This window comes from Rhyacophila brunnea, unplaced genomic scaffold (assembly GCF_057557595.1).
Source record: "Rhyacophila brunnea isolate RB1 unplaced genomic scaffold, BYU_Rbru_1.0 scaffold_23, whole genome shotgun sequence".
In the NCBI taxonomy this organism is placed as follows: domain Eukaryota; kingdom Metazoa; phylum Arthropoda; class Insecta; order Trichoptera; family Rhyacophilidae; genus Rhyacophila; species Rhyacophila brunnea.
In genome coordinates, this window is record NW_028232893.1 from 30178385 (window position 1) to 30203953 (window position 25569).

The 25569-nt window shown below is 34.8% G+C and overlaps 1 protein-coding gene across 1 annotated transcript; it reads right to left on the bottom strand.

The window, feature by feature from the left end:
- Positions 1-3321: 3321 nt before the first annotated feature.
- LOC147069840 (phospholipase A2-like) lies at positions 3322-25569 on the bottom strand. Its single transcript, XM_085950353.1, has 4 exons — positions 25562-25569; positions 16296-16472; positions 7096-7254; positions 3322-3421 (listed from the first exon to the last, which is right to left on the bottom strand). The coding sequence occupies exons 1-4, from the start codon at positions 25567-25569 to the stop codon at positions 3322-3324; spliced, it is 444 nt and encodes a 147-aa protein (XP_085806479.1).

The following is a 25569-nucleotide window of genomic DNA, read 5'->3' on the forward strand; positions in this document are numbered from 1 at the left end:
TTTATATGACAAATTATATTTCGTTCGGCACGCGTCATTTGCACAATCCGCGCATCGCCTAGCCACGATCTTTTTAGACCATGCCTCAGCTGAGGTATAGCCTTAAGCCTACTGGTTTAGCTGTCACGGAAAATGGATTCTAACCCCAAAACCTTACTATTTTTCGGAAAATATTGCAACAGATTTGATTTCAAGTTATGTAGGTGTTCTAAAAATACTTTAGAAACTGCTTCATCTACTTTAAAATTTAATTCATTCAAACATTCGTAAGGCAGGAAAACAATCAAAATTATTTGATTCAACTGATGAGATCCAAAATTGTATTTTTTTGTAAAAAGATGCAATTTTATCTCTTGTATTAAAATTTGTAATACTTTTTCCTTTATTTTTCCATTGTAATCATGCGAAGCTTGGACTTTTCTAGTGAGTCACGTTGTCTCTTATAAAATTGCATGTCTTTTCCTTTATAATCGATGTGTATCATTTCGAAGTGCCTGCGAAGTTTTGCTGGAGCCAAAGAACTGTTTGAGATTATTTTATGAGATAAAACACACATTGCATCATGAGCATCTGAATTACCAATATACATAAATCCCAAATTTAAATAACTTTCATCGTATCTACCTACTTCTGTTTTTGTCCGTTCATATATATGACACTTGTTCTTTAACGGCCCACGTGGTCCGCGTTAGTCAAAATGGAACTTTTATGGTATTTTCAAAGCATGATCCTGGACATTCCTTAAACGTTGTGATCATCTATTTATATATTTTTGAAGCCTTATTATCCTTTATATATATTTTAAACAATTGATGACTGCATAAACTATTTTTATTACATAAAATAGTATTCTTTTAATTTAAACCTCTCGCTCTAATGTTTTAGAATATAGTCATATTTCAGTACATCCATGTGCAGTGGTGTTACGATTTTTTAGATTTATTAATTTTGAAACGCATTTACAAAAACATTCGTAAAATTAATGTTAACATTATATAGTGACATATTTACGATACAAAATTATATTTTATAATCTTTTTGATCCCAAATTTGACAACAATTAGGCATTTTATTATTAAAAAATGTTCACGATTAACACAGTTTAAGATAATTCTAAAGATACTGATTATAAGCTATGTCTTTGACCATTCAAGTGTGATAAACATCCATTGTTTTATAAAGCAATCATTATTCGTCGGATCCTGCTTTCAACCAAAAATCCATGGGTAGTTTTTGAATAATATTTAAATTCTGTAAGAACAATTTTTTTTCAAAATAGACGAAATTCGACATTTTAAGCAACCAGACTAAATTAATAGGTATACAAGAAAATCGTTACATTTTTATGCAAACTTAATTCATTTATATTTTCTAAAAGTATACATTCAATCCTGTTTTAACATAATACATTGGTTCCAGTAAATGACGCGAAGAATAAAAACGCGTAAAAATGAAAACTTACACACGTGTCAAGAATACGTTTTACGTCGAATACTGAAAACTGCTCTCGGTTTATGCATTTACGCCATTTAATGTTGGCGTATTACACACACTATTGCACGTGCATAATGCGTGCTTCATTTTCGTATGACACTAACACATTCAAAAGCCTGCTTCAACATGCGGCGTATTGAATATAGCCTATCGGTATTCTATTTATTATCTGTTCTATGGGTAAAAACAATATACCCGATCTCTTTCATGCGCACGGTGTGAGAAAAGATGGTCCTCAGCCTGTACCTAGATACTTGACGTCATAAACATCAGTGGAGATTGATCAGCACTCGCCTTTCAATGTGAAGTAGATTCTTTACTTATTTTACTTCTACTTAGTAGAAGATCTGTGTATATACAGTGTATTAAACCTTTCCAAATTGTTGAGGAACACCTATCCAGGTTCGGCGGAACACTGGTGTATGTCATACACCATTAATTCAATAGTAAACAGGGGGGCGATTTCGGGTCTGGATTCCCCGGAATTTTTTTTACAACCACGATCTGAGCTGCGTCTCGGTTACATATAGAATATAGATTGTATGTAACACAGTTTACCGTGAGCTGTTAGACTGGAAAGAGATGTCCTTATGTTATAACACTAATTTCTTTTATTTTGTTAACTGTCAATTCATGGTGGAACTGCATTGTATTGTTGTTTTTATTTAATAAAACGCAATTTTTTTGTAGTACTTAGGGACAGTTTCAACGGAGTTGAAAATGTCCCTCTGAGGTGGACGAAACCGGTCCTAATCTATTGATTAAAAGTGGAATAAGTACTTGCGAAGTAAGTAAATTGCGTTTTATTAAATAAAAACTACAATATTATAGCACTAAATTTAAAAAAATGAACTTGATGCTTACGAGATATGGTAATATTTCTTAATTTACTTACTATTTTTAAGCATGACATTATACATTAGACATGAATTTGATCTAAATACTATCCTGTCATCTATTTCCGAGCTACAGCTCACGGTGAACTGTGATACGGCCAGCTTCATATGTAAGTTTCTGGTATATATACGGACACTTACATGCATGACCACCACAGGGGGAGGGGGGCTGACAGGGCTCTAGCCTGGGGGGCCGGCATGCGGGTCGACCAAATACGGACACGTCGAAGTTGATTGTAGGCGGAAAGACACCCGTGCGAAAATGGAAACTTCTCTGGAGAGACTGTGCAAGGAGATAGACATGGGAGATATTAGTCGTTTGGAGGGAAGTAGCCGAGGATCAAGTGACGTGAAGGCAGAGGATTGAGGAAACCAGGGCTCGATATGAGCTATAGTGTCACCGAAGAAGAAGAGAGTGTTACATTCCCAAATGGCCCCCATTTGGGGATGTCTTTGTGAATCTGGAGAGGCCCTAATCGATATCAAGCCTACAAATGGTAAGGGTTGATTGAGAAAATAAGTAATAATAAACCGGCAACGTTGTACATGGTTGCCGGCAAAATTTCATATTGGCAACGCCGCAATGGATCGATTTTGTATGCGGCCGTTATTTTTGGCGCGGGGAACGCTGCAAACAGCTAAATCGTAAACACGCACATTTCGACCTCCGCATAAAATAAATTATTAAAAATGTAACCATTAGTATATTATATTAACCTAAATAAAACTCGTCGCTTCTGATCACAATTCCGGTGTGTTAATTGTCCACCTCCAAATCCCGAATCCAGACGAAAAACCATACAAAAATAAAAATGACAGCGTGTTTTCACAACCCGAAAATGGAGGGAAATGAGAAGAGGAGATTTTTATTTTAAAACGATTTATTTTATAAATAAACAGTAATAAAATAATTAATAGTATAAATTAAATGTTAGTAATATAAATAATAGAAAGGGCGCATATCAAACCACTGGAACAATTTGTCCTTTTCAAAGTCATACTTGTACTGCAAACATTTGTGATGCAGCAATCTAAAATGAAAAAAAAATCATTAAAGCACGACCCTTTATCAGGCCTAAAGTTGTGATTATATTATTATGCTGCACGTCACGTACTATCACGTGACGTCACAGTAAGCTGCCGCTATGGGTGTGTAATGTCGTTTTTCTTGTGTTTAAAATGTTATCAGACTGATGCTCCTATCCTGTAGCACATTTTGAACCTTTAAACGAACATTGTCAAAATCTGCCGAAATCACCAGAACGACAATGAATCACCTCACGTTTTACCGCACTGAATTGATACCTGCATGACTCAACGAACGTTTTTTTATCATTTTACACATACCTACACATTTTCATTGTCAAAATCGCGTGTTTTTTGTTTTTAGCGGTTGGCACTATGTATTTTCTATAATAATGTTGTGTATTATCTATGGTCTGCAGGTTGGGTTCTGTTCAAAATATCATCTATAGATATCTATAGATATCGCAAGTTATTTCAACGTACACAGCGCTCGAAATGGAAAAGTTTAAAGAAAAGACAATTTTCTGAAGATATTAACATTGTTATCAAATTTTATGTCTTAGATTTTTTGTTATATGGTACTCGTATATCTAGATCAGACGATTAAATTATTTTTCCATGAGACGTAGCGATAACCTTACCGATTTCACGAACCGGTTTGCTCCGGTTCATTTCGAGCCCTGCGTACGCACACGTAGAAACTGTTAAAATTATTTGAAATTAGCATGAATAATGAATAATAATTCAAAATACTAATGCGTTAGAGTTGGCACTCTCGTTCAAAATATTCTACAAAATGACGAAACCATAGACTAAATTTGTCATCGTGATAGCGTGACAGTACGCGAAGTGCATCTCAATATAATCACAACTCTCCGCACACGACGATCACCAGTCGTTACCATACATAACAGGAAGTAGCATGTTAATGCAGGTGAAGGTTGAACATAGAGATATCAGGTGGAGAAATGCACATATATAAGGTATGCATTAGAAATGGGAGGTGTAGTCAACTACACGTCGCGTAATTTTTACTGAATATTTACAAAATTGAAGAATGCAGCATTCTTCAATAGATAGTTTGGAAAAGTTTTAAAATATACCAATTTGAGAATAACCTTACACCTAGTGGGATTAGAAAACATGTATTGATATAAATAAACTTTGGAGATATTACGTAGTTACTACATACGTTTTTTGAATTGTTTTGAAATTCCGTCAATAATGATAACAATTTCTTTTATTTTGTTAACTGTCAATTCATGGTGGAACTGCATTGTATTGTTGTTTTTATTTAATAAAACGCAATTTTTTTTATATAGAACTTATTCCACTTTAATTAATATATTAGGACCGGTTTCGTCCGCCTCAGTTGAAAATGTCCCACTGAGGCGGACGAAACCGGTCCTAATATATTAATTAAAGTGGAATAAGTACTATATAAAAAAAATTGCGTTTTATTAAATAAAAACAACAATGATAACAATCTTATTATTTATAAAAAGTAATAATATTTTGCTATATTATTCATAAACCTTATTTTTTATATATACACATTGATATACTACTGGATGAATCATATGCTTCTTAATAATGACGCCCGATTTTCAGCGACTCGGCCAGTGTTAAAACTTACTGTTTTAATATCAGCGGACTTAACTCGATATAAGCTCACTTAATATTTGTCTCGAAAACGACCTGGCAATAATTATGAGTAAGCCCGATCTAGCTTGCATCTTACTCTAACTAATAGTCAGCGCATGACGACTTGCTCTGTCCGCTCAGACATGAACTTTTGGTAGCTTGCAAGCTTTGGGTTGCAGAACCCTAAGGGCTTGCGCAGACAGAGCGCGGTCAGGCGGTCTGCGTTCCGCGTTCGGAGTTCGGCGTTCTTTGTACTATATGGACTTCATACTGTATGGGTACACAGCCGGTGGTCAGACCGCGCCGGTCAATTGGAACGCTGGAGTTCTGGAGTTCTATGCCCGGAATTACAAAGAACGCCGTACCTCCGCTGAGCAGTCACACAACATAGAGCGAAACCACACGGGGGAGTGAGTACGCAACAGCAGTGCTTTTTCACTTCCACTCGCAGTCGGCATATAGCGGTCAAGCATTATGCAGCGCTTGTGTCAGTACAACGTTTGTAAACAAATGGAACGCTTATTGTTGACCGTCACCTGTCTGCTGTCCCTGAACGTTAGCGGTCAACGGTCGGTTGAACGCAGAACTCCAACCGCTCTCTGTCTGCGCAAGCCCTTAGGGTCACTATTCCAAGAACGCAAATTTAGTTTTACAGCCAAGGCAATACGGGTGAAATTCGGGAATCCATGTTAACGGTCTTAACGCATTATACCTACAAGGAAATATTATAAGACAATATTCGTAATATCTTCTTTTGTGGTACATTTTTAAAATGACATTTGTATGGGAACTCTTCATCTAGTAGTATATCAATGTATATACATCATATACGTTTCAGTTTTTTCTGAACCCCCTTATCTCATCATCACAAATTATTTTACCATGATGTCTAAATATTATATTTTTTTAACTCTCCTCCAATTTCTTAAAAAAAAGTTAGGTAAGTCGGGGGAATATGCCTAATTTTTACTTTGACGGATTACTGATTGTAAAATAATATGTTTATATTCAAAATAAATTCATAGTTATATTAAAAAAAACACGTTATTATAGTATTTAGCAGCAACAGTATAAAAAAAAATAACTGGAACAATATAAAAATAACATAAAAACTAAACATGCCATCTTCCACCACTTTGTCGGGGGAAGATGCCACAAACTAAACAAAATTAAGACTTCAGACACAGGTTGCAAATGTCCGGATTGGACAAGCGTATTGCATGTAGCTATTTCTGGCACCTTACACATGCAATCCAATCAACTGTAGGGCCTTCTTTACCAATGTAATATCCCTTGCAAATGGCGCAATAGTTTTCTTCATCACTCAATTCACTCACATCAGAAAGGCAAATTGCTACAATGCTACACTATAGAATTTTTATATTATTTTGTCAATGACAGAAATACGTTTTAATGTTGATTAAAATGATTTTGCAAAACACTAAAAACTGAGTGAATGACCAAAAATATCCAAAATGGCATCTTACCCCATTTGTAAGGGTGAGATGCCAGGGACAGAAATAAAATAACGCCGATATGCAACATAGCCTCAAACAGTAAAATATGATGCCAAACATAGTGTATTATTCAATGAAACTGAATTTAAGGGGGCGAGGCATGCCAACAGAGAACCTAGCGGAAAAATACGAACCTTGCAATTTGAGATTTTTTTTTGATAATTTGCAATTTCAACTGTAATAATTAATAAATATGTATCTGAAAATACTAAAAAGTTTTTTTTTTAATTTAAAGATAAACTTACAATTTAAAAAAAATGTGATTTCGTTGCAGGGTCACATCTTATTACATTATATTTTATAGTCATATTTATTATTAAAATTTAGTTTATTAAGTTTTCAATTTTTCGTCGTTTAGATTTTTGACTAATTCATCGTTTTAATATTTTTTATATTTACTTTTAAAAAACATCGATTTTTATAATCGAGTGTTTTGTTGGTTTTGGGACGACACATTTTCTACAAATCCTTTCCCATAAATCATAAATAATAAAATAATAATAAAAAAATATATTTACAGAAAATTTGTAGAATTCAGGCATTCTATGATGGGATAATCATTTCGAAAGCATTTTGAACCGATTATATTAAAATATATATTTCCTATGATTTTTCCCGCGCCATCATCGGTCTTCCTTAGGCATTGGTAAAATTTTTCATCGCATTCACAGTTAAGTCTGAAAGAAATAAAAAAACAGTTATTTGCTATAATATTCCGTTGATGTAATTAAAAAAATATAGCCGTTTGAACCCAGTGTACGTGACATCTGACAGTGATAGGTGACACTACTGATATAAAGGGTAACCGGACAAAACAGAACCTGACAAAACAGAACAGCCAGAGGAAAAATAAAACATTCATTTTTGTAGAATCTTTTTATTAACTAAATACTTATAAAACTTAAGTTTATAAACAATGATTACAAGATAAAAATAACTTTTTATATACGACGTTTTTAAATTTTCTGTTGAATCATATAAACTTGACTTGACTAGTGACACGAACAAAAACGCCGACCTTCAGTTGGTGTTTGAATAAGAGTATGGTTTGACGACATAACTATACAAATCTAGCCTTGTAGTCAATTCTGCCACTCATTAGCCGTGCGACAACCTCGCAACAAAGTACTAATAAGATGTATATAAGTCCCATAGTTCTTGTTGACAAATCAAAAACGACTTCTCAGTACAAACTATGGAAGAAGCAGAAATAAAATTGGTCAAAAGACCATAAACAGGTAGTAAGTAAGAATAATCGTTTAGTAGTAGAAGATAAATGTATTAATGTTAACAATTTTTAATAAATGTAAAGAAAAATTTATGTAAAAATTTCGTCTCAAAAATCGAGAGTTCTCATGTGAAATTGTAACGCTGTGATTAAAGGCCCCAATATACACGTTCGAGAGATTTTTGTCACTGTCATTTTGAAATGTAAATTACTTGATTAATGTCTATTGAACTTTGAAAATAAAACATGTGAAAAAATTTTTGCATGAAATTTGATAAGTATATACTTGATTAAATTTTGTACATGTATTAGAAATGTAAAAAAATAGAAAAATTAGTACTTATAAATTCCTGTACTGTACAATTATAAACAATACAAATTTATACCTATTAAATTTGATTAAAGTAGAGCTAAGCTACGAGGGTGGGTCAATAAGTCCTTAGAAAAGCCGACAGCTGGCGCGACTAGTACTGTAAGCGGTTTGTTTTCATGCAGCGGCACTACCGATTCAGTATGCTGCGAAGTTTCAATCAGATTGGTCGGGTTGTTGTGTGTTTCTCGTACATTTAAAAAAAAATTTGCTTGTGGAAAATGGAAAAATGGAAAATGGAGAAAATTGAGTTTAGAGCTGTTATTAAACATTTTATTATAAAAAGGTTAACAGCAAAGGAAATAAAAAATGAGTTGGATTTAGTTCACGACATATCTGCTCCTTCACTTGCAACTATTTATAACTGGTTAAATGAATTTAAACGTGGTCGTACATCAACAAAGGATGAACCACGCTCAGGACGTCCTGTAGAGGTGACTACACCAGAAATGATCAATAAAATCCACGATATGGTGTTAAGTGACCGAAGATTAAAGTTGAGTGAGATAATTGAGGTTACAGGGATCTCAAAAGGTACCGTCATTTCTATTTTACATAACAAATTGGGCATGAAAAATATTTCTGCAAGATGGGTGCCGCGTTTGCTCACAGTCGACAATAAACGCAATAGGGTGGTGGCCTCTAAAGCCCTGTTGTCGCTCATGCAACGCAATCCGGATGAATTTTTTCGTCGCTTTGTGACTGTAGATGAAACATGGATACACCACTATACTCCCGAGACGAAAGAACAGTCAAAGCAGTGGATTGCGAAAGGCGAACCATATCCAAAGAAGGCGAAAACCGTAAAATCAGCTGGTAAGGTTATGGCTACTGTATTTTGGGATGCACGTGGAATTATTTTCGTTGACTATTTGGAAAAAGGAAAAACAATAACAGGGGATTATTATGCATCTTTATTGGACCAGCTAAAAAAACAAAATTGAAGAAAAACGGCCTCATTTAAACAGGAAAAAAATCCTCTTTCATCAGGACAATGCCCGTGTTCACACATGTTTACGATCAATGGCTAAAATTGAAGAATTGAAGTTCGAATTGGTCGACCACCCACCGTATTCGCCAGATTTAGCCCCCAGTGACTTTTTCCTTTTCCCAAACTTAAAAAAATGGCTAAGTGGACAACGTTTTTTTTTCAAATGAAGAAGTCATCGATCGGACAAATGCTTATTTTGAGGACCTTCCGAAAACTTATTTTTCTGACGGTTTAAAAAAAATTGAGAAACGTCTAACCAAGTGTATTGAGCTCCAAGGAGATTATGTTGAGAAATAAAAAAAAAATACAAAAATAAAAACTGTTTTAATGCTTTTTTCTAAGGAATTATTGACCCACCCTCGTATTATTGTAAAACTATTGTGAACACGTACTTATGTATATGTACGCGTAGTTATAAAATACAGATTTTACATGCTAATAACTCTCGAATTCCAGTAAATATTATAAAAATAACTAGTAGAACATCTCGAGACCTTGGCTTAGATGGGTTTCTACCCATAAGCAACAATAAATCCTGATCGCGCTTCAAATAAATGAAGGAATAAGATATCAAAATAAAATTTAATACGTAAATATAGCTCGTGACATTGAAATTTCACTATAATAATACGCAGGAATAATTAGCACAGCTGTTTTGCGTCGCGCGCGTGAAATAGATTAAAGATTGCATTTGAATTACCATGTTTAAACTCTATTAAAGAGATAAATAAATTAGTGGTTGCTTATGATTAACATCTCTGTCAAATTAAAACATATACATGTTTGTATGTGAATAGTAGGTATATCATTGTAATATTATTATGTGATAATTTTCGTTCAGAGAGAAATTATCAAATGAGAAAGTTGTTTCGCGGCCGACTAGTTTTATTAAAGTTAGATAAATTTCTATTGGTTTAGCCTCTCCGTTTAGTAACGCCTCTGCATTATCGTTTTAGATTAAGGGTTGCCATCCCCTTATTTCATACTCGAATGCCTACCGCGATAGCTTGTTGAAGAGGTAAAAACTCTTCCTTTTGTTTAGATGTATAAAAATATACAAAATCGACTATTTTTTATGCGTCATCATAACTGCGTATTTACGAAATGTGTTCCGGAGGGTATAGAGATAACCCCGGTTAACGCGTAGTTTTGTGAAAATAATATAAAGTAAATTCAGCTCGACTATAGTAAAAGTTGTTTCTATTAGAAATGTATCATAGATAGAAGATATACCTAAGTTTATCTTCTGTGCGAAAGGGACAGATTTGCTATCCCTATCGGACTATTTTTTACTGGATCTCAATCCCGAGGGTATAAAAAGGGACACCTTTTCAATACAGACAACAGTTCAACAGTCCAACAGTTCATCAAGTCATCGATCCTTCAGCAATAGCGGGACACGGTTCCCAGTAGCATTCGCGAAAATATCGTATAGTAAGCCCTCCTTCGGCGAGGCGATTAGTACCGCGAAAACCAGTTAAAATCCCTCCATCGGCGAGGCGCATTCGTACCGCGAAAACCAGTCAATTGTCAAACGGTGACGTGTTCGCGGAGTAATCTCTTTTTTATTCGCTCCCGGAAGAGTCGCGGGGGTTTCGCTACGTATTTTTCGGGATGACGCAATCGAAATAAATTACGCGAGAGTTTGTTTTTAAAGGAAAACAAAAACAAATAATTATAATAACAAATTTTTGAAACTATATTATAAATAATAAACAAACTTTTAGTAAACAAGTTTGTAAATATAAATAAACTATTAGCAAATAAGTTTGTAAATATAAATAAACTATTAGTAAATAAGTTTGTAAATCTAAATAAACTTTTATAAGCAGTTTGTAAAATAAAAACTATTTTATAAACCTAATATTATGTGAATACAATACGATTGTGACTTTTATAAGAAAATATTTATCGAACATTTACGTGTATATTCCTCGAATTGAGTGTGAACATTTCGAAACCTTTTGAAAGGTTACGTAGAGATTATATAATAATTAAATAAATAGTTTACGGACATCTTCATAATTTTTAATTATTTGAACAATAATAAATAACATGATTGTGACACTGTGAACATATAACCTGAATAAATTTGGTATCACACCACCGAGAGTTTTATTTACGGATAATCAAAAGTTGTGTTACCACAAGGGAGATCCACCTCCTAGTTCATCCCTAGTATCCTTAGGCATAAAGCCCACCAAGCCAAGCGGGCGAAGTCTGCGTAAGAAGCGTATATTCATAACCATAATCACACGCTTCTTGCCGCGCATTACCCTTCACCAATGTAATAAGGGCCCCAAGACGCACACAATAATTATTATTACAGCGCCTCTCATAACAAAGCAATAAAAATATTATATTATTTCTCGGGGCTTGTAATTAAATATCGGACACGCAATAACTAAACAAAGCGTACATTGTTCTTAATAATGGCTTCTCGCCCGTCTTATCGACGACGCTTCGAGCAGCGTGATTTTGCTTGCTGTGTTCAATGAATGGACTCCGTTGTATTTTCGTTAAATCGTATCGCTGAGAAGCGAAAAACGGTGACTCATGCGGCAGGCGGGGCACAAGGCATCGTCAAATCCAGTGTGCGCTGGCGTATTTGATTACGTTGTATTTTCGATGATTTACGCGCCACTTGTAGAAATTTTGCGCGAGCGCCGCACTCGCTGCGTCAATGGGCTTTATGCCTTAGTGACAACCCGGTTAACATTTTGAGCTAGCCGCGAGCCGGGTCACGTCACTAGCTTAAACGATCAAAAAAAATGTACTTGATAGAAATACTGAATAATGAAATGTCATTTCATATTGATTTCCATAGTAACGCACGTATATATTATTTAATAATTTAGTTGCTAGGACCCCCTAGCAACCAATAATGGTGTCGAAATAACTTTTCATACAAAACAGAATTAACTGAAAATGAATTCAATTCTACTTAAAGATGGCTAAAAGTATCAAAAAAATGCATTGGCATCGTGTTCTGATATATTCTAAAAGTTTAGCTAGTCGGGAAGTTAGTTAAAAATCGATTGGAAGATTTGTACCGGACAAAAAACTACCGGACAAATAAGAATACGAGCTAAGAAAAACGTTGTAAAATATATATTTATAATAATGGGTAATCTATTACAGTCGAACTCAGTTATTACGATCACGGATATAGCGAGATCTCGGATGTAATGAGGAAACATTCGTTGACATTTTAGTTTATGATTTTCTCCATACATTTATTCACTGTTATAATGAGAAACTTATCGGATATACGGAGCTGAAATATCATCAAAAATTTTCTAAAAACTGTTAATGTGTCGATCGTTTAAAAACATTTCGACCTTAAGCAATAAAATCTAACCGGACAGGATGCCGCTGGGATCGGATTACGTTTATGACACTAGTCAAGTTTCTATGTACCTAATTGGTGTTTTCGCCGACAACATTGAAAACGTATCCACGCATATGGTTGAAATTGCATGTAAAAAATCAATGCTTTGTGAAGTCTGTAGGTACCTACCAGCGCCGGCGGCTCATACAATAAACAACTTCTTTTGTAGTTTATGAATGCCATGCATGTTTATGGGATTTTTACGATGGTTTTCAGATTTTTATGTTCATGCTTAAATAGAACGTGGTGCGAAAAATGTTATATAACGATATAACGAGTAATGTTTATATGTAACGTGCAATGACATTAATAATGGACAACGCAATCAATACAGTAGCTAGCAAGTAAATTCGCGCATAGCGACATTCGCATATGTATAGATAAACGTCACGCAATTTTCATTATGCGATATCACGCATCGGGAATTTATAGCAATATCACCTTTATTGTAATAGCGTTAGAACAACGTTTCTAGTTTCAATGTTCATTTGAGCGAACCCGTTCGAACCGAACCATTCGGCAGACCAGGCAAAAAGCATCGGGAATTTATAGAAATATCACCTTTATTGTAATGGCGTTACAACAGATTATGCCATTCGGCAGACCCAACAAAAAAGTGAGTGTCATTTTTTTCCAGGTGCTTCGTCCATACTAATGTCATTGGTAACGAGCAAATTCAGTCGGTCCCATCTTCCTCGTAATAACCAAGTTCGACTGTAACTACATTTCCTCGGGATATAACTATAATTCAACGCTGGGAATGAAACTGTCACCACTAATATTAACACTATACGGTCCGCGAATTTTTGCGACGTACCTACACCAATATCCGGTATTTTTAAATGAAAATCAACAAATTTCGATCACGAAGTTAAAAATGCTATAACTTTTGAACCTATTGATATATTTCAATAAAATTTTCAGAAAATACTTAAAATATATCAATGCATCAAATTATGTCATTTATTTAACACTTGTCAACCTCTGGCCCGCGTTCCATAAAGGTAAAGTATATAATTTGTAAATTTTCGTAAATTGTTTATTATATGTTATTAGATTAGTTCAATTTGTTAAATATAATGTAAAGGAAACAGCCTATTGATATAAAGCAATCACAATATATTATTTTTAATTAAAAAATGTAATAAAATATTCAAATACAAAATGTTTTACACCGCTATAGAATACGTATCAACTCATTTTTAGCGCTACTACTCATATCTCTGATTATCAAATATAATAAAATAACAAAGACTTCACACAAACTGTGAGTGTTTAAAAATAAATGCACATTCATTCCCGAACGAACACTTATTTAGTGATTTATTGGTTTTACGAGTTTTATGGCTGAGGCCTAGCGATAGAGGCAGTGCAGTGGCGTGCATATTTTCGCGTAAATTTAATTAAATAAAATGCACGCATATTACGCATACGCTTATTACAATTTGGTATTTTTGTAGGAATCGAGACGATCCAATAACAGTGCAGAGGCGTGCGTAAAAAAATCATATAATAAAATCCAAGAGCAATAAATTGTAAAACAAATACCATATTCCACAAAAATATTTGAATCAACACTTAATCTTATGGATACCTTTAGATAACTGGCTAGGCATGAAATAATTATTGGCACGCAATATTTATAAATAACGCAATATTTGAAAAACCGCTTACGTGGAATAAGTGGGACCAATAAGAATGAGTCGCTTTTCTGACAATGCCCATTATTATCACCAAACCGAACCACTTTTTCAACTCCGACATGGTTATGTCCACACATTTTTTAGATTTAGCTTTAGGACTTAAATTATCAGTGTCAAATATTACTCTTGATAATCCTTCAAATGGCTTGTTCTCTCTCGGCGGATCATCATCGTTCCATCATTGTCGGCCTCAGTTTCTGAATCCTCAGAATCACTCGCGAAATATGTTGTACGTGGGCGTTTTCTCAAAGGAGCAAATGAGTCTGTTTCAATATCACTAAAATCTCCGATATCTTCACAGTCACTGGGAATATCTGACATACAATCCGCATAGTTTTCCTCTAAAAACGATTGGTCCTCCATTTTAAAAAGTTTTTTTGGAGATAAAACTAATAAAAAATATATATCCTAGCTAAAATATACTTAGATTAATTATTTTTTCAATGAAATTAGTGCAACAAATATAAATAATAATAGCTATTATTTATGCAGTTACACAAGCAATAACCTCCCGAAAAAAGCGAACGAAAATAACGCGATACAAGTTCACATTTATAACTGTTCTCATTTTCAAGTTAAAATTTCTATCATGGATGATGAAGCATGGTGGACGTTTCATGGGTAGTAAACCATTAAAGACAAAATATCAAATAGCACGCAATTTCATAGGTAAAAATCGCGTTCATTTAAAAAAAAAAAGAATGCAGGTTCATAAATGGTTGACTGCCACTGAAAAGGGTCGACAATTAAATTTCGAAGTTGAAGTGACGACACTGGAATATAACATTGAGTGTTTATTACCTTTTTTTGTTTATGTCTCGTGATTCACCCGCCTAGAAACAGGCTTGTAACTTATTAAAAAAATGGTATAGGTACAAAAAAATACTGAATGGTATTACGTCCGCCATCTCTGTAAAAACACCGAAATATTTTTTTTCCATGGTGATTTTACTTCTTGCACATGTCATTCAACCATCTGTCGATAGATCTTGCAACCAAATATTAAATTTCATATTTATTTTTCACAGTAAAGATATGCGTAAGTTAATATGTTTATACAGCTTATTTATATTAGTAAATGAATATTAAAGTTCAAATATTTTTAAAGATTGGGTTTAATCTCAAACGATTGACAATAACATCCAATTTCCAGAGGTGGAACGTAAAAAGGAAATTGAACGAAAGGCAAAACAAAATGCCATTCGGATTATTATTAAACAATAATAATATAAGGAATATATTATTATGGAGATTAAGAAAATGCGGATAATTTTTGCCTTCATTATCAACTTACCAACTTATCAAATTCCCGTTTACATGATTCACTTTTGACGATCATCGCGGAGGAATCATCCGCAGTGACCCGTGGAAAGGCACATTCATCAACGAATCATCGAAAGTGATCAACCGGAATCAAAAGCGAATAAGTTGAACTTGTTCTACTTTGGATCATTTTTTGATCACTGCGGATGATTCCGCGCATGATACGCCATGCATGCGCACTGCGCCCCTGATTACTGTCATCATGTTATTATTTACAGACCTACAAACTTATCTATAGATTGGTTGGGGGAGCCACCGTCGAAATCTACCCAATCAAGACTCGCAACTCGACAGAATCTGACATTCGAATGATTTTTTCAAAATGGCGTCCGTATGGTAGTTCGTAGTTCCATTTTTAACCGTTCTTTAGATAAGTTTGTAGGACTGTACATAGGTACGTAAACTGTCATTTTGGATAATTGAAAACAAACCGGTTAAATAGAATGATGTTCCTGCAGTCCACATCATATTTTGATAGTATATACTGATTGTCATAAACAAACTGTTGGTTTGAATTCCAACCTGCACCGCTATTTCACTTCATTTCATTTCATCCGCGATGATCATCCGCAGTGACTCGTCTAAATGAGCCTCAGCAACCCCACGATATGGTGCCCTAATATCTTACCATTATCCGGAAAAGAGTAGATATGTCGGAAATTCTTCACAAATAAATACATGAATTAAAAACTAAAATTAAAATGAGATTTACTTGGTGAATAGGGCATCGTTCTTCAGCTCGTGTTTAGTTTCACCACCGTGGATAATGTCATCGCAACAATCGTGATCGCGGCAGCACATGTCCGTTTCCCTGTGTCGCCCAAGGTCGCTGTAGTTACTGGCTCTATCACCAGGACCGCACCATTTTGTACCTGAAATGCAAACAAATCTATATTTTAATTAAACTAAGTATTCTTTATTCATTAATGAAACTTTATTTTCATTCATCGTGGTTAAATGATTAATGTAAATACTCACATACCAGAGGCTCCTAGCAATTGAAGACATTTTTTTGATAATTTACATTTTGAAGTGTTTTAATTAAGTGCTTCTCAAACTTTTTCATACCATGGCCCCCGAAGTCAGAAGAAACTCCCTCTCCAAAAATTTTAGTCTTTAGTGACCAACAGTAATTTATTTACCATTAATTATTGTTATAGGTACATTTTTATTGAACATAATAGAACATTTTATTTCCTTAAAAAACCAATAAAAATTATCTTCAAATTTATTACAGCTACAGCCTACAAAAACCATTTAATGAGAGGGGTGTGATTGCATATTTTCACATAAAATTAATATCCGTACAATGTTTGAAATGCTAATTCGCAGGGTTTACTCCAAAGTCTCCACTGAAAGACACGACCTGTGTTCATTTTTTTTTACCAGTAATGATAAAAATGCTGTTCCGCATAGGTATGTTGTCGTAAAGGAATTATGATTAACAATGCTGCATTTGTGATTGACGGATATTCTTGCTGTCGCCTTATCCAAAATTCTGCAAGAATTCTTTCATTAAATTTTACTTCAAGGGATCTGATCTAATATCAATAAATTATTCTTCTTGAGCTGCCCACGTAATATGATCATATTTTAAGTATTTCGCAAATTGTGTTCTTATCCAAGTATTGTACTTTTGGTCTTCATTTAAGTTTGGGAAATATTTGTTTATGAATCGGCAATGTGATCAAGTATAACACTTTAGCGATGGGCACATTGAAGTTAATCCCTCCAAACCAAAACCCCCCACACACCACACCCGGTCTTAATCGAACGTATCACGTGGCCCTAAATTGGCGATGTGAAGCATCTAGTTCAGTTTTAGGCCGGGAATGCCCGAGGACAGTGGTCGGCAAACTCATTAGTCAACAGAGCCAAATATCAACAGTATAACGATTGAGATTTATTTTGAGAGCCAAATTTCTTAAACTCAAACTATATAATATGTTAGATACACTGTTTATTAACTTAATAAAACTTGATATCATACGTAATAATGATCTTATTTATTGATAAAAATTAAATTGTAAGTATAGTGTCTATAAAATTAAATCATGACAATTACTGACAAACACTCAATGTGAATAATGGCCTTGCATCTCCTTGGAAAGTTTGGGAAGTCAAGTTTTCGTCTTGTTGTTTTTAATTTTAAGCACGATTCCAGTTTCTCATCAATAAGACAACTTCTCAATTTACTCTTGATTTCCTCTCATAGAAATCTCTTTACCAACCACAAAACTTGCAATATTAACATTGTTGGAAGATTGTTTTCAGTAATTAGAAGAACTTGATTTTTCTAAAGTTCCTCAACTTCCTTGCATCACCGACCGGATATTTAACGCTAAATGACGTGACAGGGCGTGTTTAGTTGTAAAGTGTCTCTCCAAATTTGACTTCTTGTTATATGCCAATTTTTCCCGACAAATAATACAGGTCGGTAGGCCATTTAAGTTTTGAATAAACGCGAAAGTCTCGGTCCTTCAACTTTAAATTCATGGTTTTCGTCTTCCGTTTTTCTTTGCTTCTTCTTTGTAGCCATGTCAAATCGGGCAGAAGGCATTTGTGGCAGAGCCGCACTCAAGGGGGCAAAGAGCCACATGTGGCTCGCGAGCCGCGGTTTGCCGACCACTGCCCTAGGAGAAGGTACCCAGGAATAAGGTTGTTACGCTCAAAGTGAGGTCTGACTGAGTTTAAAGTAACTTTCTAATGCAAAGTGCCGGGGAGAGAAGAGCACAGGGAAATTATAAAAATAAAAATGATTCTAGTGTATATACCTATAACAAAAATAATGAAGCTAATCATACGGACAGCAAAAAATATGTGAAGAGATCTTCACGCCCGCAGTAAGACGCCGCAATTTTTTTTTTAAATGCAAGACAAATAATTGGCCTTAGTTGCAACCAAGTCGGACGGCCCGATGGGCCCAACAACTGGTCGGAGGCGGCCCTCGTGGTGCAGTGCGTAAGGCGCTTGCCTTCCACCCGACAGTTCTTGGGTTCGATCCCGGTCAGGACACAGAATATTTATGTGTTTTTCTCAAAGCCTGTATGTTTGTGATTGTTCAAAATTACTAACAACCACTTTGTACGAAAAAGCAAGACATGGTTATTAATTATTTAAAAAAAAAAGACCACTAGTTGGACCGACCTGAGCATCTCCTCCCGTTCGGAGCACATTCTAAGACATTCCCAGAGGATGTGGTTGGCATCCTGAATTTCCCATCCGCAATGGGCACAGTGTAATAAAGGCGCTGGAGGTGACCAATATCAACATTGAGTTATATTACTGACAGTAATGATCATGGCCCCCACAAGGGGAAAGTTGACAGGGCTTTAGCCTGGGGGGCCCGGGCTTAGGAGGGACCAGTGCTCGAAATAGAAAATCTTAAGAACCGGAGCGGTGAATAATCATTCAAAAATATCAAATTATGGTAAATATTTTTCGGATATCATAAGGGCGATATTCTGCGCTAATACACATTACCCCCCCCCAATACAACATTAAATGTAGTTTTTATTTATTTATTACACTATTCATTTTTGCAAAATCACTTATTTTTCGTAAATTTTCTTAGAATTGGGCTCTTATCTTCAAAATTCTAGAAGCTCGTACATTTGTGTATTCCTTCGCTGCAAGGTTCTTTTGTGATTTCGAATTATTTTTCAGGTTCCGGAAATCTACTAAGTTACGGTCCTGGACCTGTAGCCCCTTTAGCACTTTTTTAAACACATCTGAAGTCCGAACTGCCTATATTATATTCAGCGCTCGAAATGGAAAAGTTTACGAACCGGAGCGCTCGACAGTTTTCTGAAGAACAATACATAGATATCATAGTTAGAAGACATACTTATCAAATTTTATGTGTATTTCATAAAAATAAGTGTGTTAGATTTTCTATTATATGGCCTATCTAGCTCAGACGGTCAAATTATTTTTTCCACGAGACGGAGCGATAATTTTACCGATTTAACGAACAGGAACGGCGCTCCGGTCCATTTCGAGCCCTGGGAGGGACGCTATTCTACTTCAAGATTAATAACAGAAATAAGCGGTAGTGCGATACAATTTGATGGGATATAATTAAATAAAGATTCACTCGTAGAATTTCGAATTTTATTATATATTATTTTGACTGTGTTTCCTAGGTATTTATCCAATATGGCGAGGGGTTGCGTGTTACTTGGCTACCACAAAAGGGGGTCGCGATTAGTTCTTCATATGATGCCGAGTGCCGAAAACGATATAGCTTTAAGTAGATTTATTTAAAAATACAAAAAATCAGTATCATAATATTATATAATATATTGTATCAGTATTATATCGTCGCTATAGGATTTGTTTCCCGAATATCCATTTTTGTCGAAATCGACATTTTATTGCAGTTCAATTTCTTTTATCGAACTCTACCGAAATCATTTATAAAAACAATATATTTTTATCTAGGAACAGAGATATTTTTTTAAAAAACCCGAATACGCCATGTTAAGTTACAATTACTCCTTGGTGTTCTCCCGAATGTCCAACTATTCGTACCTGAATATCTAAGTTAATTTCGGTCGAAATATATCTCTGGCTGAGTGTTTATTTCCCGAATATGCCAATCAAACCGCGCTTACGCCGTGCATCTCGCTCCCACATTCACGCTTAACAGTAAACAGTTAACAGTAAACAATTACGCCCACTTTCATATTTTCGGCCGTCCGGAGACTTCTTTCAAATTTTATCTTATTGATATTGTTTTTAACGTTACTATTGTTTTAATAGTGAATTCAACAAATTTGAAGAGATCATTCATAGCTGATACATCACCAGTTCGCCCTGAACTTACAGTAGAGTTGTGGAAGTGAGTATCTTAACCTAAATAAGTGCATTTTGTTTTGATAAATGACACAAAATCCCAACGGTTATATGAATTTTACAGTATGACCCGGCAACTACTATGACGTAATAATAATTATTATTTCAAATTATTATAATCAAACATTGTTTTTCTTTATTTTACTTTTAATCTAGGTATTTCTATGAAAATAAAGGCGATGCTATTATTTATTTTTGAATGCGCTGATAATTAATATTTTAATTTAATATGTATGCTAGTAACTACGAGTATTTATTTGGTGGATATTATATACTTAATACCTAATATTAGCAGCCAATGGTAATTAATTTATACATGCTATTATTTTGTGTTGTTATTCCTTACAATAGTAAATATATAATATTTATTTGGTGGTTTGTAATAAGTTTAATTGTCAATTATAGAAATATATATATATATATATATATAATAATATACAGATATATATAAATAGATTTTTTTTTTGGAAAAAGTATTAATATAAAATTGTTAGCAAGTACGAGTAAGTACCATCATAAAATATTGGAGAAATGACCGTGACGTCGGTTACTAATTAAAGTAGTAGATTTCTTAAAATATATTTTCTCAGAAGTGATTTAAAAAAAATATGTAAGTATGTTCAATTATTAGAATGGTACATTCTTAAATCTTGTGAATTATTCGTTCAATAAAAAAATAGTTAATTACTTAAAAACTATTTTATTACTTAATCCGAAAAAAACCGAAAAAGTGATTGCCGCATGTTATTATTACATACGAACTTGGGTAATTACGATAATTAAGTATTTAAATAGTAGAGGTAATTATTAACAATTATCGTGTAAATAAATATAACATTTGAGGCGCGTACTTTTTGACCACTCAGTAATCTGTGGGCCGTGCAGCAATACGCTACGGTCTTAAATCCCGAACGTCCATGTTTTGTCCCGAATATCCATTATTCTGAGAGAGCGCTAAAAATTTCCCGAATATCCACAGTGAGTACTTGTAAATAAAACGCATTTTCTGTGCATTTAATGATTTATACCAGTATATTATTCTTGGAATCTATTCTTAGATAATGTTGCAATCATACAGTATTGAAAGAATGATTGATACATCTACTGATATTAAAATATACGACAGTGAAATTTGTTTTTCGTCTCCTGTAAAATTGACATTTGGTCTATTCGGGAAACAAATCCTATAGCGACGATATATCTACTCAGTGACGTCTCGTGGGGGTAGGCAGATTGAGCATCACTTGGGGGCGGCAGTTGCTCGAAGGGCGGCAAATCGAGGAGAATCATTAGGTATATATATAACTAGGTACCTAAACTTATTAATAACGGGTATATCTTTTCATTAAAAAAATGACCTCACTGGATGGATACAAAGTGTATTAATCAACATGAAAGGTTTATCAGGAATGTAATTTTTTGTCGAGTTTGCGATGTCTAGTTTACTTTTGTTGTTCTTGGACGTCACTTTCTTGATGACCAGCAATGACACGTGCAGATTTGTGAATTATACGTAGGTATATACTTACCTAATTAATTTATCTAAATATTTGCCGGTCACTCGCCAGTTTTGAAAGTTGTCAGGTGTATTTTTAAATGTATCTGAAACCGTGGACTCGCAATACTGTCTATTGAAGTATAGATGGCATTTAAATTAGATTTAGTGGCATTATATTTTGTTAGTAATGTTTGTATACAACACATTTCTTAGATATCGGAGTCACGAAAGGATGATAAAAAAATACTATATAAAAAATGAAGCGGAATTTTGGCGCTGCCTGGGGGCGGCATTTCGTCTAGGGACGTCACTGTATCTACTAATTGATTGACGATTTACGGAACAAGTCGGTATAAAACGTTTTGGATTTGATGATTTTGGCTTTGGGGAATTTTGATTCAGATGTAGTGACGCGGGTACTTCTTACGAGTGTGGGATAATCTATCATTGAAGATACCTACATAATGGTATTTGGGTGTTGAGGATGATGATGAAGAAGTCGAAGTTGTATGCGGGAGCGAGTTTTATTTGCAGCGTAACGATCGGTACAATAGTATAAATACAATGACAGTACATATTACGTACTGAGATAGTTACGAGCCAGGTACTTAGATTCGAGTGACATTTTGATAAATCATTTTTCGTTATTTATACAGTCAAAAGTAATAAATAAACATTATATTCCCGTACATAATTATATTGAACGAGTCAGCGGTTTAAATACGAGTAGCTTGGGAATTTTATTTATTATAAGTCATATTATAATATGATACTATGAGAAAAAATTATTTGACTAATTTTCCATTGCGATACCGTATTTCATATCGCCAATCAATCTGCTGATCCAGCTAAACAGTAAACTTGTTTACCGTTATATGAGTCGCTGAGAAATTATTATTGCGGTCGAATAATTTGATACATTTTTTTTTTTTTTTTAATAATAACCATACCCTTGCTTTTTCGTACAAGGTGGTTGGGTGGGTTAGTTGCATTGATCTGGGGCTTATTAGGTGCCTCCATTTATATCTTTAATTTTCTTTATGGTCAGGATTAAATATTTTGTGTAGTGTTCTTGTGTTGTTCTATTGCTTAGTGCTTCGTGAGGCTTTTGGAGGTCAATTTCGTGATTATGTTGTCTACATCGAGTCCTGAGAGTCCATCGCTCCCTTTCTAGTATAGGGCAGTCGTTGATGACATGCCACACAGTTTGAGATGTGTTGCCGTCACATGGACAACAGTCGTCATCCCTCAATTTAAATCTTTTTAGATAAGCTCGCACCGATCCGTGGCCTGTTAGTATCTGTGTGAGTTCGTGTGATATTTTTAAGTTCCTGGCAAGAGTGATGGCACAGTTTATGTTTGGAATAAATTTCTGCGTTATTGATCCTGTGGCGGATGTTGTGTATCTGTGGTTCCATAGCTCTATGGTATCTTCGTTTAGTTTTTGTTTTGCGTAACTCAGAGGGAAGTGTGTATAGGTTAAAGGTCTTTTGTCTGTTGTGGCTTGTTTAGCGTATTTATCAGCTTCCTCGTTTTCGGCTATCCCTGTGTGACTTCTTATCCAGAAGAATCTGGGGTTTGTTCCTATCATTCGAAGCTGTGTTGACAGTGTTAAAATGTCTCTTACAAGTGGGTGTGTCGATGATGGGTTTTGGAGAGCTACCAGACTGGATTGGCTATCTGAGAATATGTTTACATAGTCGTGTCTGTGTAACTTTAATCTTTTGAGTGTCCACTCGAGAGATTCTCTGATAGCAAATATTTCTGCTTGGAAAACAGTGCAGTAGCTTTCGAGCTTAAATTTTCGGGGTGTTATTAATGTTCCATTTTCGTAGGCTACAAAAGCTGCCCCTACTTTGTTATCGATTAGACTGCCATCTGTGTAGATCTCCAATCCTGTGATGTGGTATTTTGTTTTAGTGTCTTCGTCAACTGTTCCTATGTGTTCTATATTTTCTAGATGTCTGTTGCCAGGATGTGGAAGTTGTGTGTAGTGTATTTTGTTTTCGTATGTTCTGTCTGTAGGTAAGTGTCGGGGAAGTATGTGGCTTGTTTTAACTTGGTATATTCCTGTAAGTTCTTGTATTTTTATATCTATTGGCGCTATTCTTGCCAGGGCTTGTGCTGACGTTAGCGATATTGTGCGATATCCCTTGCAAATTGATATTGCGAAAGGTCTTTGCGCGGAATTCAGTCTTTTTTGGATCGACTTTCTGTGAGTTGCTTTATTCCAGACCGATGCCGCGTAAGTTAAGGTTGGCTCCACAGCTCCATGATATATAATTTTTAAAACTTCAGGAGACGCCCCCCAAGTGGCTCTTGCTGTTTTTAAAAAGAATTTTCCCATTTGAGCTGCTTTCTTACATATGTAGTCGACGTGTTTCGCCCAATTGATGTGCCTGTCTAGTATTATGCCAAGAATTTTAAAGGAATCGACCAACTCTTTCGGTTTTCCTTTCCACTGGATTTCTGGTGTTCGTATTTTCCTTTTGTTGATAAACATTATATTTGTCTTATTATCTGAGAAGGTTAGTTTTACGTCTTCACCCCATGAGTTTACTTTTTGAAGCACGCTATTGGTTTTTAATTCCAGTTCGTCGGTGTCTTTTGCTGCTATCAATATTAACACATCGTCAGCAAAGGCTTGTATGTGTGTATTGATACATTGATACATTAAAAATAGATATTTGATCGCTAATATACTGACAGCTACAGGTATAAACAGAGACGTCCCTAGACAAAATGCCGCCCCTAGGCAGTGCCAAATGCCGCCACATTTTTTTTATACTGTGCATATCATCCTTTCATGACTCCAATATCTAAAAAATATTTTGTATGGATACATTACTAACAATATATATACAACTAAATCTAATTTAAACACCATTTCTGCTTCAATAGACAATATTGCGAGTCTACGGTTTCAGATAGGTACATTTAAAAATACACTTGACAACTTCCAATACTCGCGAGTGACTGATAAATTTTAAATTAGGTATACACGTGTCATTGCTGTTCACCAAGAACGTGACGTCCAAGGACAACGGAAGTAAACCAGACATCGCGAACCCGACAAAAAAATCCTGTTAAAACTTGAATAGTACCTAATTAATACATTTTGTTTCCAACCAGTGAGTTGAATTTTTCAATGGAAAGATATTTCCGTTATTACCAAGTTTATATATATAGTGATTCTCCTCGATTTGCCGCTCTTTGGAAAACTGCCGCCCCCAAGCGACGCTCAATCTGCCTACCCCCACGAGATGTCACTGGGTATAAATTAGTAATTGGGATGATTGAATATCTCCAAACTCACCTTCCGCTATGAAAATGGTTTCTGGATGTGAAAAAAAATCAAATGGCTGATCACCATTAACGAAACCGATGTGAAGAAGTATAATCGTTAAAAATATCAATTCTTTGCGTGGCAACACTGATGACACTTCGTTTAGCGCCATACTGTTTGGAACCTGTCAAATTTTGAACACGCGTTGTAAAAAATATGGCTATCTCCACGACGTAATATAAACGATGAGAAATATTACAGCATATCGATTGGGGGAAAATAGTGGAAAACAGTTTTTATATATGCGTAAATGCATAATTTTAATTTCCGTATTTACCTAGACAT

Excerpts from the sequence above, each read along its gene's own strand:
- LOC147069840 (XM_085950353.1), bottom strand. Across the intron at positions 7,255-16,295 it reads AACGATGCCCTATTCACCAA|ACTTAACTGTGAATGCGATG; the intron begins GTAAATCTCATT and ends TATTTCTTTCAG. Across the intron at positions 3,422-7,095 it reads CTGAATTCTACAAATTTTCT|ATTGCTGCATCACAAATGTT; the intron begins GTAAATATATTT and ends TTTTCATTTTAG.